General features: G+C 49.9%; 1 protein-coding gene across 1 annotated transcript in view; it reads left to right on the top strand.

Moving 5' to 3' along the window:
- The first annotated feature begins 3,524 nt into the window (after positions 1 to 3,524).
- PBX4 (PBX homeobox 4) overlaps positions 3,525 to 14,697 on the top strand; it is a 40,208-nt gene continuing 29,035 nt past the window's right edge. The window contains exon 1 of the mRNA XM_084760123.1: positions 3,525 to 3,751. Within this exon, the coding sequence (XP_084616249.1) occupies positions 3,609 to 3,751 (143 nt within the window). The 5' untranslated portion in view covers positions 3,525 to 3,608. The remainder of the gene's footprint in view (positions 3,752 to 14,697) is intronic.

Raw genomic sequence — 14,697 nt, 5'->3', positions numbered from 1 at the left:
GCTTTGTAGACCAGGCTGGCCTCGAACTCACAGTGATCCACCTGCCTCTGCCTCCCGAGTGCTGGGATTAAAGGTGTGCGCCACCACGCCCGGCTAGGGCTGGAATAATAGTGGTCACTTCACCCCAGCATTTCTGTGAATTTTTGTTTGTTTGTTTTGAGACAGGGTTTCTCTGTGTTATCCTGGCTGTTCTAGATGCACTCTGTAATCCAGGCTGGCCTGGAACTCATGGAGATCCACCTGCCTCTGCCTCCTGAGTGCTGGGATTACAGGCCTGCGCCACCACACCCGCCTTATTTCTGTGGATTTTTGAGCTTCCAAATCCTGGTCTTCACACTTGAGTGGCAGTTAAGTGCTGGGCCATGCTGCTAACCCAGCTTTTACCTCTTGATCTCTCCTTGGCTGGGTGGCATCAGGTGTTTGTCTCTTTTAGGCCAGGGGAATATATTGTCCTCTCCCTCCCCACTAGATCAGGCCTGTGTGGTGCTGTGCTGGCTGACCTTTTGTATAAGGCCCACCTTCAAGAGTTCTATTACTTCCTGTGGCTGGGGCCAAGCCTAGGGTTTCCTTCATGATTTTACACATTTGCATTTCTTGCTGGGTACCCTGTCAAGTCTTCCCCTCCCCCTCCTCCCACACCTCCTCCCTCCTCCTCCACCACCCACCTCCACCACCACTACAAAAACAACAGAAAGAAGATGGCTTCCCAACTGTGCTAAACCTTCACCAAGCCTTCGCCTCATCTCTGTGTCTGAGCAAACAGATGCTGGGAGGCTCTGTGGCTCTGGAGAGGGATTCGTGTCCCCTATTCTTTTGCTTGAGGAGCCCGTTGTCGGGGTGAGAGTTCTGTCTGATGTGGGGTCCACCCAAGGGTAGGCATTTGGCCAGTAGCCCTCACTTTTTAGCCATTTGCTAGCATTTGCTAGACCTGGAGTGCTGGGCTTGGAGGAATGAGCAGGCCTAAGATCAGAAGCGCACTTTTTGCTGCCAAGCCTGACAACACGAGTTCGATCCCTGGGCTTCCAAGCCTCACAACACGAGTTCGATCCCTGGGCCCATATGGTAAGGGGGAACAAAGCCCTGAAAGTTGTTCTCCAACTTCATACTGTGCCGTGTGTGCAAACGCAACACACATGCAACAACAATAACAACAACAACAAAAAAATTGGGAGGGTGGGGTTTGGAGACAGGGTTTCTCTGTGTAGCCCCGGTTTTCCCCTGGACCCACTTTGTAGACCAGGCTGGCCTCGAACTCACAGAGATCTGCCTGCCTCTGCCTCCCCAGTGCTGGGATTAAAGGTGTGTACCACTGCACCCGGCTAACAAAACTTTTAAAAGAACAATCAGGCTGAGGCCACTCCTAAAATGGCTCTTAATAAAATAATACATAAACCGGGTGGTAGTGGTGCACGCCTTTAATCCCAGCACTTGGGAGGCAGAGGCAGGTGGATCGCTGTGAGTTCGAGGCTAGCCTGGTCTACAAAGTGAGTCCAGGACAGCCAAGGCTACACAGAGAAACCTTGTTCTCAAAAAACCAAAATAAATAAATAAATAAATAAATAACAATAAAACAGTACAAAGAGTTGACTTCCCCAGTGGAGAAAAGTACTCAGCCTTGGCTTCCTTCATGCCATCTTCACATTTCATCCGGCCCCTCAGCCCGATGAAAGGGCACCAGAAAGCTCTGGAGAAAAACAGGGTTCTAGTGACCACCAGTGGGGACCGTGCCTGAGGGGCCAGGACTTAGGGAGGACAGTTGTCCAGCTATCTCGGCAGGTTGTGTATGGTCACTGCCATGTTGGATCAGCAGCTGTGTTCATTGACACATGACCTCACCAGACTGGGACACTGACATGCTCTTGTAGGAGGAGAGAACATACGGATGGGGCAGCTCTCCTGGCCGAAGATGCAGAAAGCCATGTTGGTGGGGGAGGGGACAACGCGTTGCAGTGCTGTAGCTGCCCATGCATCTGTAAGTAACCTCAATAAATGCCCGGGCCCACACAATCGGACTGGAGTGAAATTGTTTCTTTGGTCAGGTTAACCCCTTCTCTGGAGTGGCTCCCCCAGAACAAGTCACACAGCGGGAGACAATGAAGCTTTGAGGTCGGAAGAGCTCTGACAAGGCTGTGAGTCACGGGGAGACTGGAGAGGAGGGCTGGAGCTGTGAGGCGCCTGGGACTCAGGTGTGGGAGGACTTGAGGAAGAGGCAGGACTACAGAGTGGGAACTCTGAGGAGCTGTGGAGAGCTAGGAGGAGGACACAGAGTTCTGAGGAACCAGCCCGGCCAGTGGAAGGAAGGCCAGGCAGGAGTTCAGGGGCATCCTCAGCTACTAGTAAATTTGATATCAGCTTGGGCTTTATAAGACCCTGTCTCAAGGCGTGGGAAAACTGGGGTGCAGCTGTAGTTGACACCATGGTTTCACGGTGTACATGGAGCCCTGGATCCATTAACACAACCACACAGGATGCTGTGGCACACACCACTCACCGCAGCACTTAGGAGGCACAAAAAAAGTTTGAAATCATTCGCCACTCATAGCAAATTCTGTCAAGTTTCATACTTTTTTTTTTCCCCCGTTTTTCAAGACAGGGTTTCTCTGTTTCAGCCCTGTCTCTCCTAGAACTCGCTCTGTAGACCAGGCTGGCCTCAAACTCACAAAGGTCTGCCTGTTTCTACTGCCCAGCTTCCTCTGTCAACTTTAATTACATAACAATTTTGAGGACAGCCTGGGCTACATGAGACTGTCTCAAGTTACTTGTTTTTTAAGACAAGGTCTCCTCTCTCTCTTCTCTTCTCTTCTCTCCTCTCCTCTCCTCTCCTCTCCTCTCCTCTCCCCCCACCCCCCTCCATAGCCCCAAAACTCACTGTGAAGACCAGGCTGGCCTGGAACTCACAGAGCTCTGCCTGCCTAATGCTGGGAGTAAAGGCGTGTGCCACCATGCCCAGTCTCACATTTTTTGAAAAGTTCTGAGGAAGGGAGGTAGGAAGGTGAAGGGCGGTGAGGATTCAGGCCTCTGAGAAAGAAAACTCAGAGATGTGGGGGGCTTTGGAGAACCTGGAACCCGTGAAAAAGTGGGACCCCCGAGCAGATCCAGGGACCAGAGAGGAGGCAGAGGCGATGATGGTACACCCAAGGGGTAAGGGCCTCTGAAGGGGAGGGAGGGCCATAAAGCACACTAGATTTAAGCAGATTGCCGGTAGTCGTTACCATGGCAACCGCCAACCGGATTCTCCGCGGCCGTTGAGAAGGCAAGTTTCTGGCAAGTCGCTGGGAAGGGGGAAGAGTGCATGGCGCTGATTGGTGACGACGCCCGCGGGGGGCGTGCCTGGGGGACGGCGGATGCAAAAGAGAATCCCCGTTTCCTAGACAACCCTCCACCGGGTCCTCAGCAGCCGTTGAGAAGGCTGTTCGGGAAACGTCACGAGGGAGAGGGCGGTGCTCCGCGCCGATTGGTGAGGGGGCGTTTCCGTGGGCGGTACCCAGCAGCGATTGGTTGGTGGGCGTGAGGGAGGCGTGGCGCCTGGTCGGCGGCGGTTGGCTGCTGCGCACGCGCGAGAGCTCCGGGCAGGACCTGTCCCTCAGCGCCCGCCGGGCCCGTCGCTCATGGCTTCCCCTTTGAGTCCCGTGCCGCCGCAGCCCGCCCCGCGCCGCCCGCCGCCCGCAGCTCCACTGGGCCATGACACGAGCGACGTCCTTCAGCAGATCATGGCCATCACCGACCAGAGCCTGGACGAGGCTCAGGCCAGGTGCGGCTCCCGGGCAGCGAGGGAACGGGCGGAGGCGGGATCGGGATGAGGATGGGGACAGGTGCGGCCGGACTTGGAGTGATGGAACGGCGGAGCGGCCTCGGGACAGAGGGAAACGAAGGATGGAGGAGCTTGTCCTGGACTAGAGGGTGGCTTCGTGAGGAAAAGGGGGCGTCGGGGTTATGGGGGGCAGCCCTGGAAACACCAGACGTTGGATGGATAACAATCTGGTTATCTGTTATAGGCGGGCGTGGGGGACGGGGTGTCTGGGAGGTGTGGACCGCAAGTTTACAAGGCACACAGATGAAGAGAAGCGACTGCAGAGCTGAACTAGGGTGATCTAATGAAGCACCCGTTGAGAACTTTCAGAAACATATACTCAGAGAGCTGGGTGGACATAGAGGGCACCCTTCTTCTTAAAGTTGTGTGTGTGTGTGTGAATGTGCATTTGTGTGTGCACCTGACTTTTATGTAGGGAACTCAAGTTCTCTGGTAGAGTGGGGAGTGCACTTAACCCCTAAACTCTCTCCAGCCACGCCCCCTCCAACCACGTTTTTATTACAGGGCTGGCCTCAAACTCACTATGTGGTTAAGAGATAACCTTGAGATGATCTGTATGAGTTTGAGGCCAGCCTGCTCTGCAAAGTGAGTTCCAGGACAGCCAGGCCTACACGGAGAAACCCCCAAAAGATAACCTTGAACTCTTGATCCTGCCTTCACCTCCAGAGTGCTGGCATGAGAGGGATGTGCCACCCACTAACCACACCACAAGGATTCTTTCTGTTGTATTTATTTCTCTGTTTGTTTGTTTGGGAGAGGGCCTCATGTTTCCCAGGAGCAGAGCATCCGGAGCTCCCAGGAGCCAGGAAAAAGACATCCCAGCTAAGAAGGGAGAAGCCCTAAAGAGGCAAGCTGGGAGAAAAAACCCCACAGCCTAAGTACACAGAGTTTGCAAGTGCCACTCATTGTTTATGATGTCATTGGTTTTCTTTCCTTTTTCTCTTTTATAAAGATCTATTTTTAAATTCACACGTACAGCCAGGTAGTGGTGGTGCACACCTTTAATCTCAGCACTCGGGAGGTAGAGGCAGGCGGATCGCTGTGAGTTCGAGGCCAGCCTCGTCTACAAAGTGAGTCCAGGACAGTCAAGGCCACACAGAGAGACCCTGTCTTGAAAAAATAAATAAAAAATAAACACATGTATGAGTGTTTTGCCTGCATGTATGTGTATGTACCAAGTACATGCCTGGTGCCCATAGAAGGCAGAAGAGGGCATTAGGTCCCCTGGAACCTACAGTTACAGTTGGGAGATGCCAAGTGGTGCTGGGAATGGAACACAGGTCCTGTGCAAGAGCAGCCAGTGAGTGCTCTTAACCACTGAGCCATCTCTTCAGCCTCCATCCCAGTTGCAACCAGTTGTTGGTGGCGCACACCTTTAATCCCAGCACTTGGGAGGCAGAGGCAGGCAGATCTCTATGAGTTCAAGGCCAGCCTGGTCTACGGTGCAAGTTCCAGGACAGAAACTCTGTCTCAAAAAACAAACAAAAACAGTTTTCCACCTGTCCCATGTCCCTGCACCCAGTGTCCGCCAGCCATAGTTGTGGAAAACTGCTTTACAAGGCAGCTTACTGTGTTTACACCTGCTGGGGTGATCAGAAAATAGGAAAGGGCTGAATTCCTTTTGGGGGATGAGGCTTTCTTGAAAGGGTCTGTTTTAGGGTGAGGGCAATGACAGGGTGTTCTGTGTAGCACTATAGTGACATCAGCTTACTAAAGTAACTATAAAAACACCCCTGGGGCTGGGAGTGCAGCTCGGCTGATAGAGCTGGGCTGTCCAGTACAAATGCAAGGAGCCCTGGGTTTGATGGCCAGCGTTACATGTGTCTATGCACACCTTGGCTACGTATAGAGGCCAATCTGAAATACCTGAGACCCTGGCTACAAACCAACCAACCATCTGCCCCCCCTTCTGCTGAGCGCAGAGCTCTGTGTTCCTGCTAGGTGATTGCAGACTTTCCCTTCGCCCTGTGAGGAGTGCTGGCTCTGGTTTTATAGCCTCGCTCTAGAAAGTTCGGAGTGCTTCCCTGCCCCTGGCTCTTTCCATACCACCTTTAAATGTGTCTTTTATTAGCATATGTGTGTGTGTGTGTGTGTGTGTGTGTGATAATCAGAGGACAGCACTAAAGAGCCTATTCTGCGGGGGGGGGGGGGGGGGGGGACGACGGGGTGTTGTGAGGGGTGAACTCAGGTCATCCGGCTTGCAGGGACAAGTGCTCCTCCCCCACCCCAGCCGTCTGGACAGCCATATTTCTACCCCGACCCCACCCCGTGTGTCCTGCATGTCTGTAATATATGTCCAGCATGTCTCCCCTCACAGCCTCTCCCCTTCCTCTGTCCTGCTCTCTGAGCACCAGTCAGGCGCTGGAGAGTCAGTGGCAGCCCCAGTGTGCTCCCGAGTTCTGAGAGTGTGGTCTAGTGTGTGGAGGCAACTGGAGCAGAGTCTTTCCTGCAAAGCCTTTTGGTTAGTGTCTGAGTAGGGGCTGGAAGTAACAACAAAATAATTTTATGGTTGGGGGTCCCCATAGCATGAGGCACTGTGTTAAAGGGCTGAAGCAGTAGGAAGGTTGAGAACCACTGTTCTAGAAGGTTTAAGCTCTGGGGAGAGAAAAGATGAGACCCAAGAACTGTCACCACTAAAGGAACGCTGTGACATGTCCCCTTCTGGAAGGGGAGCTGCTGAAGAGCTGAGCTCTGCTCACCTATGGCCTTCAGGCATCTGTGGCCCAGCACAGCCCCAAGGCTGGGATCTGCTGAGGTTCTGGTCTGCCCCAGGTCACCAGTGTTCACAGCGGAATACAATTACTTGTCTCTACTTACTGTTTTCAAAGAATGCTTGTTTGTTTTAAGGCTAACAAGTTATTTTTCTTATTATATTTGTTTTTTACTTCATGTTGCGTGCCTGTGTGTAGCATGTGCACAGCACACGTGTGGAGGTCAGTGTGGTTTACAGGAGGAGTCAGCAGTTTCCTTCCACCACATGGGCTCTAGGGATCAAACTCAGGTCCTCAGGCTGGGTGGCAAGGGTCTGTACCCACCGAGCCTCTCTCACCACTGCTGCCTGACCACTTTTGGGCTGATGTTTTTTGAAGATGTATTTATTTGTATCCTGTGTGTTTTGTCTGCATGTGGGTATGTACACCAACGACATGCCTGCTTCCTGCAGAACTAGAAGAGACTGTTAGGAACTGAGCCTGGGTCCTCTGCAAGAGCAGCCAGTGCTCTTAATCTCTCTGAGCCATCTCTCCAGCCCCCTTGATTTTTGTTGTTTTTTGAGATAAGATCTACTTAATGATATTGACTGGTCTAGAATTAGACCAAGCTGGCCTCAAACTCACAGAGATTTTCCATTCTCTGCTTGCTGAGGCTGGCATTAAAGGTATGCACCATCACATTTGGTCTTTCACCTCTTTATATAAAATCTTAAAACATATCAACTCTTTGTCATAGCGTACTGCCAGGTTTTTATTTGCCTGGTTGGTTTTCTTGTTTTTTGTTTTTTGTGGGTTTTTTTGGATTTTTCGAGACAGGGTCTCTCTGCGTTGTTAGCCTTGGCTGTCCTGGACTCACTTTGTGCCTCGAACTCACAGCAATCCACCTGCCTCTGCCTCCCGAGTGCTGAGATTAAAGGCGTGCGCCACCATGCCCGGCTTCTAGTTGGTTTTTTTGTTTTGTTTTTTGGTTGGGTGGTTGGTTGGTTGGTTGGGTTTTTTGGTTGTTGTTGTTTAGTTTCAGTTTTTGAGACAAGGTTTCTCTGTGTAGCTGACTCTGTAGACCAGGCTGGCATCAAACTCAGAGGTTCACATGCTTCTGGTTCCTGGAGTGTGTGCTACCACACCTGGCATCATATTGTTCAGTTTTTAATCAGTGAGTTGGGTAGGAAAAAATGTAGTTCAAGGCTAGCCTGGGATTATATACTGAGCCCAGGCTGTGTCATTGTTGTCATCATCATAATCATAATAATAATAACTATTATTATTATTATATTGGGGAGAGAAGTATTACTCTTCATCTGTTAAAATAATTATGAAAATTAGTCCCTGACACTTTCTGTGTGACTTTTGAGACCTTGAAGGCATCTGGTTCTCCTTCCTGCTTTTGGAGCTCTCCTGATGGAAGCCCAGGGTTCTGAAGATCACCCAAGTCCTCAGGGAGCTGTAGTCCTAAGGGGTTTCCACTTCGGAGGCAGCACAGCTCGCCTGGGTCTTTCCCTCACAGCATAGCCAGCCCTCTGTTGTTGAGAGTTCTGCTCCCTCAGACTCAGCCTGCCCCACACTGAACGGCTACTGAGGGGCTGGCACACGACACGGAAGGCCAAGATGTCTGCTGCTGAGCCTGATCACATGAGTTCAGCCCTTGGGACCAACGCAGTGAAGAAGAGAACTCATGCCCGAAAGTTGTCCCCTGACCTCCACATATGTACCGTTGTGCACGTGCACACACACGTGTGCACACATACCCAATAAATGAAGTAGAAAGGAAATACATTGAAGGGTATCACTGTGAGTATGAAATCAGCCAGGGATGCAGAATGAGTTTGAGCTAATATCTTCTCTCAAGAAACACACGCGCACACACGTGGAAAGGGAAGAACAGAGACAGGACGGTGTGTTATCTCAGCACTCCGGAGGCTGAGGATCAGGAGTTCAGGGTCATCCTTAGCTCCATAGGGAGCCTACTACTACTGATTCCAGGAAAGCCCAGCTACATGATCTTAACCCCCTCCCCTAAAAAAAGAAATGTTAGGGGCTGGAGAGATGGCTCAGAGGTTAGAAGCACTGGCCACTCTCCCAAAGGTCCTGAGTTCAATTCCCAGCAACCACATGGTGGCTCACAACCATCTATGGTGAGATCTGATGCCCTCTTCTGGTGTGCAGGCACACATGCAGGCAGAATATTGTTTAAATGATAAATAAATATTTAAGAAAAGAAATGCTATATATCTTAAGAGTACTTTCTTTCCCACCAATCCTCTAAACAGCACTGGGTACAACTATGAAAGTATCATTTGCACATTGGATACTATAAATATTTGAGATGTGATCTTTGTTTGTTTGTTTCAAGACAGGGTTTCTTTGTGGCTTAGGCTGCCCTGGAACTCACTCTGTAAACCAGGCTGGCCTCAAACTCACAGAGATCTACCTCTTTCTGCCTCCCAAGTGCTGGAATCAAAGGAGTGTGCCACCACCACCCAGCGGAGATATGATTTAAAGTGTATGGGAGTGGAAGGAGGGTTGGGTCAGTGGTTAAGACCTGTTGCTGCTGCTGCAGAGGACCAAGGCTTGACTCCCAACACCCACGTGGTGGCTCACAATCATCTGTAGCATCAGTGTCAGGGAATCCAATATCCTATTTTCATCTTACTGGGCACCAGGCATGCACATGGTGTACAAACAGACACGCAGGCAAAACACTCACACACATTAAAGTATTAAAGCACAGAGGTGGGCTGGAGAGATGGTCCATGGTTAAGAGCTCTTGCTGCTGTTGTCAAGGACCCCAGTTTGGTTCCCATCCTCCATGTTAGGCCATTCATAAGTGCCTCCATCTCCAAAGGATCTCTTTTTGTTTTGAAAGATTGATTAGCTGGGCATGGTGGCGCACACCTTTAATCCCAGCACTCAGGAGGCAGGCGGATTGCTGTGAGTTCGAGGCTAGCCTGGTCTACAAAGCAAGTCCAGGACAGCCAAGGCTACACAGAGAGACCCTGTCTCAAAAAAACAAACAAAAATATTTATTTATTATTATGTATACAGTGCTCTGCCTGCTGTATCCCGGCAGGCCAGAAAATGGCAGGGGATGATCACATTATAGATGGTTGTGAGCCATCATGTGGTTCCTGGGAATTGAACTCAGGACCTCTGGAAGAGCAGGCAGTGCTCTTAACCTCTGAGCCATCTCTCCAGGCCCTCCAAAGGATCTTATGCTGTCTTTGGCCTCTGCATGCACATGGATGCATGAGCCCCTACCCACACACATAAATAAAGTTAGTCTGGAGTACATGAGAAGATGTGTGAAGGTCTTATGTGGACAATACAACTCCCACAATGCATAAGGGAGTTAAGCATCTATCTACCTTGGATGCTGAGGCACAGGCTGCAACCTGGTAGCTTGTCAACCCAGGAAGTCGAGCCAACTGCATCTCTCCTGATGAGCGGCTGAACCAGGCTTTTACAAGTCTTTCTGTCCCAGTTGGTCTGTCAGTGTGCCTCTGTCTCTTCTGTAACTGAGGGCAGGATAGCTCCAGTCGTCCATTGAGAACTTTCCATCCCCCGTTATGCTGACAGGTGTGTTTAAAGAAAAGCACATGGCTCAGCAGGTAAAGGCATTTGCTTCCGAGACGGGTGGCCTGAGTTGAATTCCTGGAGCCCACTTGGTAGAAGGAGGGAATCCACGGCCCCAGGTTAACCAATGACTTCCACACATGCACACACAGCACACTGATAAAAATTGTTCAAAATGTAACAATATAGCAGCTAAAATATCAAAGAAGCTAATTATTTACTAGAAAGTCAAGCTAAAAAAATCGAGTAGAGGCTTCAGGGGTGGCTTAGAGATGAACAGCGTTTGTTGCTTTTATGGAGGACCTGGGTTCAGTTCCCAGCACCCACACCTTGGCTCACAGCCACCAAAAACTCCAGTCCCAGGGAATCCGGCACCTTCTGGCTTCCATGGGCACCAGACATGCACAAGGTACACATACATACATGCAGGCAAAACACCCTACATGTAAATCTATAAACATTTGTTGTTGTTGTTGTTTTGTTTTTGAGACAGGGTTTCTCTGTGTAGCCTTGACTGTCCTAGACCAGACTGGCCTCGAACTCACAGTGATCCACCTGTCTCTGTCTCCCAAGTGCTAGGATTAAAGGCGTGCGCCACCATGCCTGGCTTTATAAGCATTTTAAAAGGGTTTTTTAAATGAAGTAAATGTGTAATGAATTTAAATTCACACTACTCTATGCGTGTGAGAACCGATTTGTGTACTAGCATGCCTTACAGCTACATGTTGTGAAAGGACAGATGGAAGGGAGGAAGATAAAGGTGTGAGTGTTACCTGACTGGGACCCATCCATAGCCAGGGCTGAACTTTCTGGCTCAACAGGTGTCCCCTCCCATCTCTGCTCCATGTTGGCCCCGCCCAAAGCTTTGTGCTTGCTGGAAGAGGAAGGCCTCTCCCAAGGAGGAGGACTGTGCTCCTGTTTCTGGCATTCAGCAGCTGCATTCCCTGCTGGACCCTCCAAATAAGCTCTGGGGATGTTTGTGACACAGGAAAGTAAGGCTTCTGTGACCAAGACACATCTGAATGAGGCACGTGACACGCTGCTGCTTCTAGATGAGAGAAAGGGAGATGGACCTCTCCATTTTATTTATTTTAATTTAAATATTTAATTTAAATATCCTCGTCATATCCTCCTCTCTCCTCTTTTCCCAGTCCCGCTCTCCCACCCTCTTCCCCATCCCTCTTCCCCTTATCCTCAGAAAAGGGGAGCCGCCCCCCCCTCAACCCACCCCAGCACATCAAGGTGAATCAGGACTGAGCTCATCTTCATCCTCTGAGGCCAGGAAGGGGAAGTGATGGAAAGGAGGCAACAGAGTCCGTGTCACAGGCAGCACCTGCTGCTCCCTAGGGGACCCACATGAAGATCACACTGCCCGTATGTGTAGGGGCCCCAGGACCTCTCTTTCAAAGCAGATCTTTTCCTTTTGGGGTGAGGTGGGGCAGTGCTTGTTTGGTCTGCTCTTACATTTATTCATGTATTTTGTATATGTGTGTGAGCGTGCTCTTGCGAAAGGAGGACAAAAGACACCTTGCAGGTGGCCGTGTTCTCTCTGTGTGTGGAGTACAGGCAATCAACTCAGGTCCTCAGGCTTAGTGACAAAGAAGCCATCTCACTAGCCCAGGGGCTAGTTTCTGAGATGCTGTCTCCTGTAGCCCTGGCTGGCCTCACATCCTCTATTGTAATTAAGGATGACCTTGAACTCCTGGTCTTCCTGCCCCCACCTCTTGAGGAAGACGGGTCTACACAGTTCAGATTGCTTTTTCCGTTTCTGTGGAGACTGGTGCTGGAATTTTGGTAGGGATTGCATAGAATCTGCAGATTGCTTCTGGCAATCTAGCTAATTTCACAACACTCCACTGACCTCGCCCATGGAGGCTTTTCTCTCTTGTGGTTTCGTGGGTGTGCCATAGGTTACTGTACTGACTGTCCCCTACTCCTTGGTGAGCAATTTCTAAAGGTCATCAGCTTAGGACTGAGGACTCCAGAGTTCTCTCTTCTCCAGGTCCTGGATCAGTGTTTGAGTCATACTCTCTGAACAGCTGTCAAAAGTTGGGCCCTCCCCTGGGACTGTGTGCCGGCTGCATTGCCTTGGGACAAAGCCTTGAGATGTTAAGGTGATGTCAGTTGCCAAGAGCCAGGAAGCTTTTACTCAGCAAAAGCTGGCAGACTCAGCAAGGAGCTGCCTGAGAAGTCAGGGTACACTCTAAGTCTGGGAGTTGCTTCTGCTGAGTCGGGACAAGCTAGTGGAACTGGGAAGGTGGCAGAGTGGTCTCTGGGTTGTCTGGAGGCCTCACATATGTGGTAGAGGCAACTTATCTTAGTCCAGCGGAGAAGTCTGACAGCGTTCCCTAGGTCACGTAGGCTGACAGTCAACTGTCCAGGCAGCTGCAGATTCCCGGCCTGGTGAGGGCTGCTTCCTGCTTCCAGATGCTCTCTGGTGCCTTGCCTGCCCTCATTCCCTCTTCTCAAGGGAACCTTTAACATTTTTTAAAAAAATAAGCATTTGCTGTGCTAGATGCTAATGATATTCTTGAACAGAGTGTGTCTTTGTGGTTTCTTTCCCTCTTGGAACTCCCTCACCCAGACTCCTTGCCTCTTTCCCCTCCCCTAGATGCTCCTGCTGCCCCTGCCTTCCATGCCCTCTGTGGCCTCCCCTCCCCACCCCTTGGTTTTGTGAGAAGGGTGGCTCTGCACAGCCTTGCTGTCCTGGAACAAGCTCTGTAGACCAGGCTGGCCTCAAACTCACAGAGATCCGCCTGCCTCTGCCTCCCTGAGTGCTGAGATTTACAGGCGTGTGCCACCATGCTCAACTTGGGTTTGTTGTTTGTTTGTTTGCTTTTTAAACTAATTAGCATCTACTTTGAGGAGATTGGCCATGCATGTGAAGTCAGAAAGTGCTTTGTTCTAGAGTCTGCTCTCCTGCTACCGTGTGGGCTCTGGGCCTTGAACGCGGGTCTTCAGGCTTGGCAGCAATGCTTTTACCCACTGAGCCCTCTAACAGCCCCAACTTTTGTTTTTCTGAGTGTTGTCACTCCACTTAATATGGCTCTTTCCAGAGCAGTCCAAATTTACAATTTCATTTCTCTTTAATGTTGAATATTTGTATATGATGAGTTTTTAAATGTATTTTTTACTTTATGTTGTGTTGTATGTGTATGAGCGTGTGGCCTGCATGCATATCTGTGCACCACTTATGTGTATGGTGCCCAGGGAGGCCAGAAGACGGCATTGCATCCCCTGGAACTGGAATTAGTTGGTCATTAGCCACTATGTGGGTGTTGGGAATCGAACTTGGGTACACTGGAAAGAGCAGCCAATGCTCTTAACCTCTGAGCTATCTCTTCAGGTCTATACCACATTTATATTATCCAGTTATCTGTTGGTGAAGGCTTAGACTGGTTCCACTGACTTGGCATCATGAATAAGGGAATAGTGAACACAGATGTGCAAGTGTCTCTGTGGTAGGATATGGACTATTTTAGGCTGATGCCCAGGAGCAGTATAGCTGGCTAATATAGTAATTCTATTTTTTAAAAAGATTTGTTTATTTTATGTATATGAGTACACTGTCTTCATGCATACCAGAAGAGGGCATCAAATCCTATTAAAGATGGTTGTGAGACCGTCTATAATGTAATCTGATGTTCTCTTCTGGCCTGCAAGGGTACATTCAGGCAGAACACTGTATACATAATAAATAAATAAATAAATAAATATTAAAAAAAAAAAAAGATGGTTGTGAGCCACCATGTGGTTGGTTGCTGGGAACTGAACTCAGGACCTCTGGAAGAGCAGCCAGTGCTCCTAACCTCTGAGCCATCTCTCTAACCTGAGTAAGTCTATTTTTAAAATTTTTGAGGGACCTCTATGGGTTTCTATAATGGCTATATTATTTTACTCTTCCACCATCTGATTTTTAAAAAATATTTATTAAGTTTTACGTGTGTGTGTGTGTGCGCGCGCGCACGCTCCAGCACATGTACAGAGGTCAGAGGGCAACTTACAGATTGGTTCTCTCATCGAATCACATGTGTTCCACGAAGGAGCTCAGATCACCAGGCTGGGCTGCTAGCATCTAAGCAGCTGAAGCGCCTCCCTCGCCCTGGGCTCTCTTTCCTAAGGGGGGAGCTGTCTATGAGGCTTCCCACTCATGACCTCATCACCCCTCAAGTAGGCCTTGCCTCCACACATGCTACCACTGAGCATCGTGCTTTTTCATCGGAACTTGGAGGAGCTGGGGTATAGCTTAGTGACAGGGCGCCTGTCTGGCATGGCCCGGCCGTCTGTTTAATTCCTAACACCACAAGGAAACAAAAATACCCACAACATTCAGTCTACACCGCACCCCAATAGAGTGTTCCCTCCTCCAGCTTCTCGGGGGACGGTGGCCGAGCTGTGGTGACTGGCAGATCTGACCTCCAGTGTTCCCTTTCTGATCAGTCACAGGCGCATACAGCAGTGAGCTGTCCTGCCTGATGTGCCAACATGTGCCTTTCAGATATTACTGTTTTAGTTTTTGTTTTTTGTTTGTTTGTTTGTTTGTTTGTTTTTGGTTTTTTGAGACAGGGTTTCTCTGTGTAGCCTTGACTGTCCTAGACTTGCTTT

The sequence above is a fragment of the Acomys minous genome (assembly GCF_964271855.1).
Source record: "Acomys minous genome assembly, chromosome: 15".
NCBI classification, from domain to species: Eukaryota; Metazoa; Chordata; class Mammalia; order Rodentia; family Muridae; genus Acomys; species Acomys minous.
This window is presented reverse-complemented; position numbering and strand designations above follow the sequence as displayed.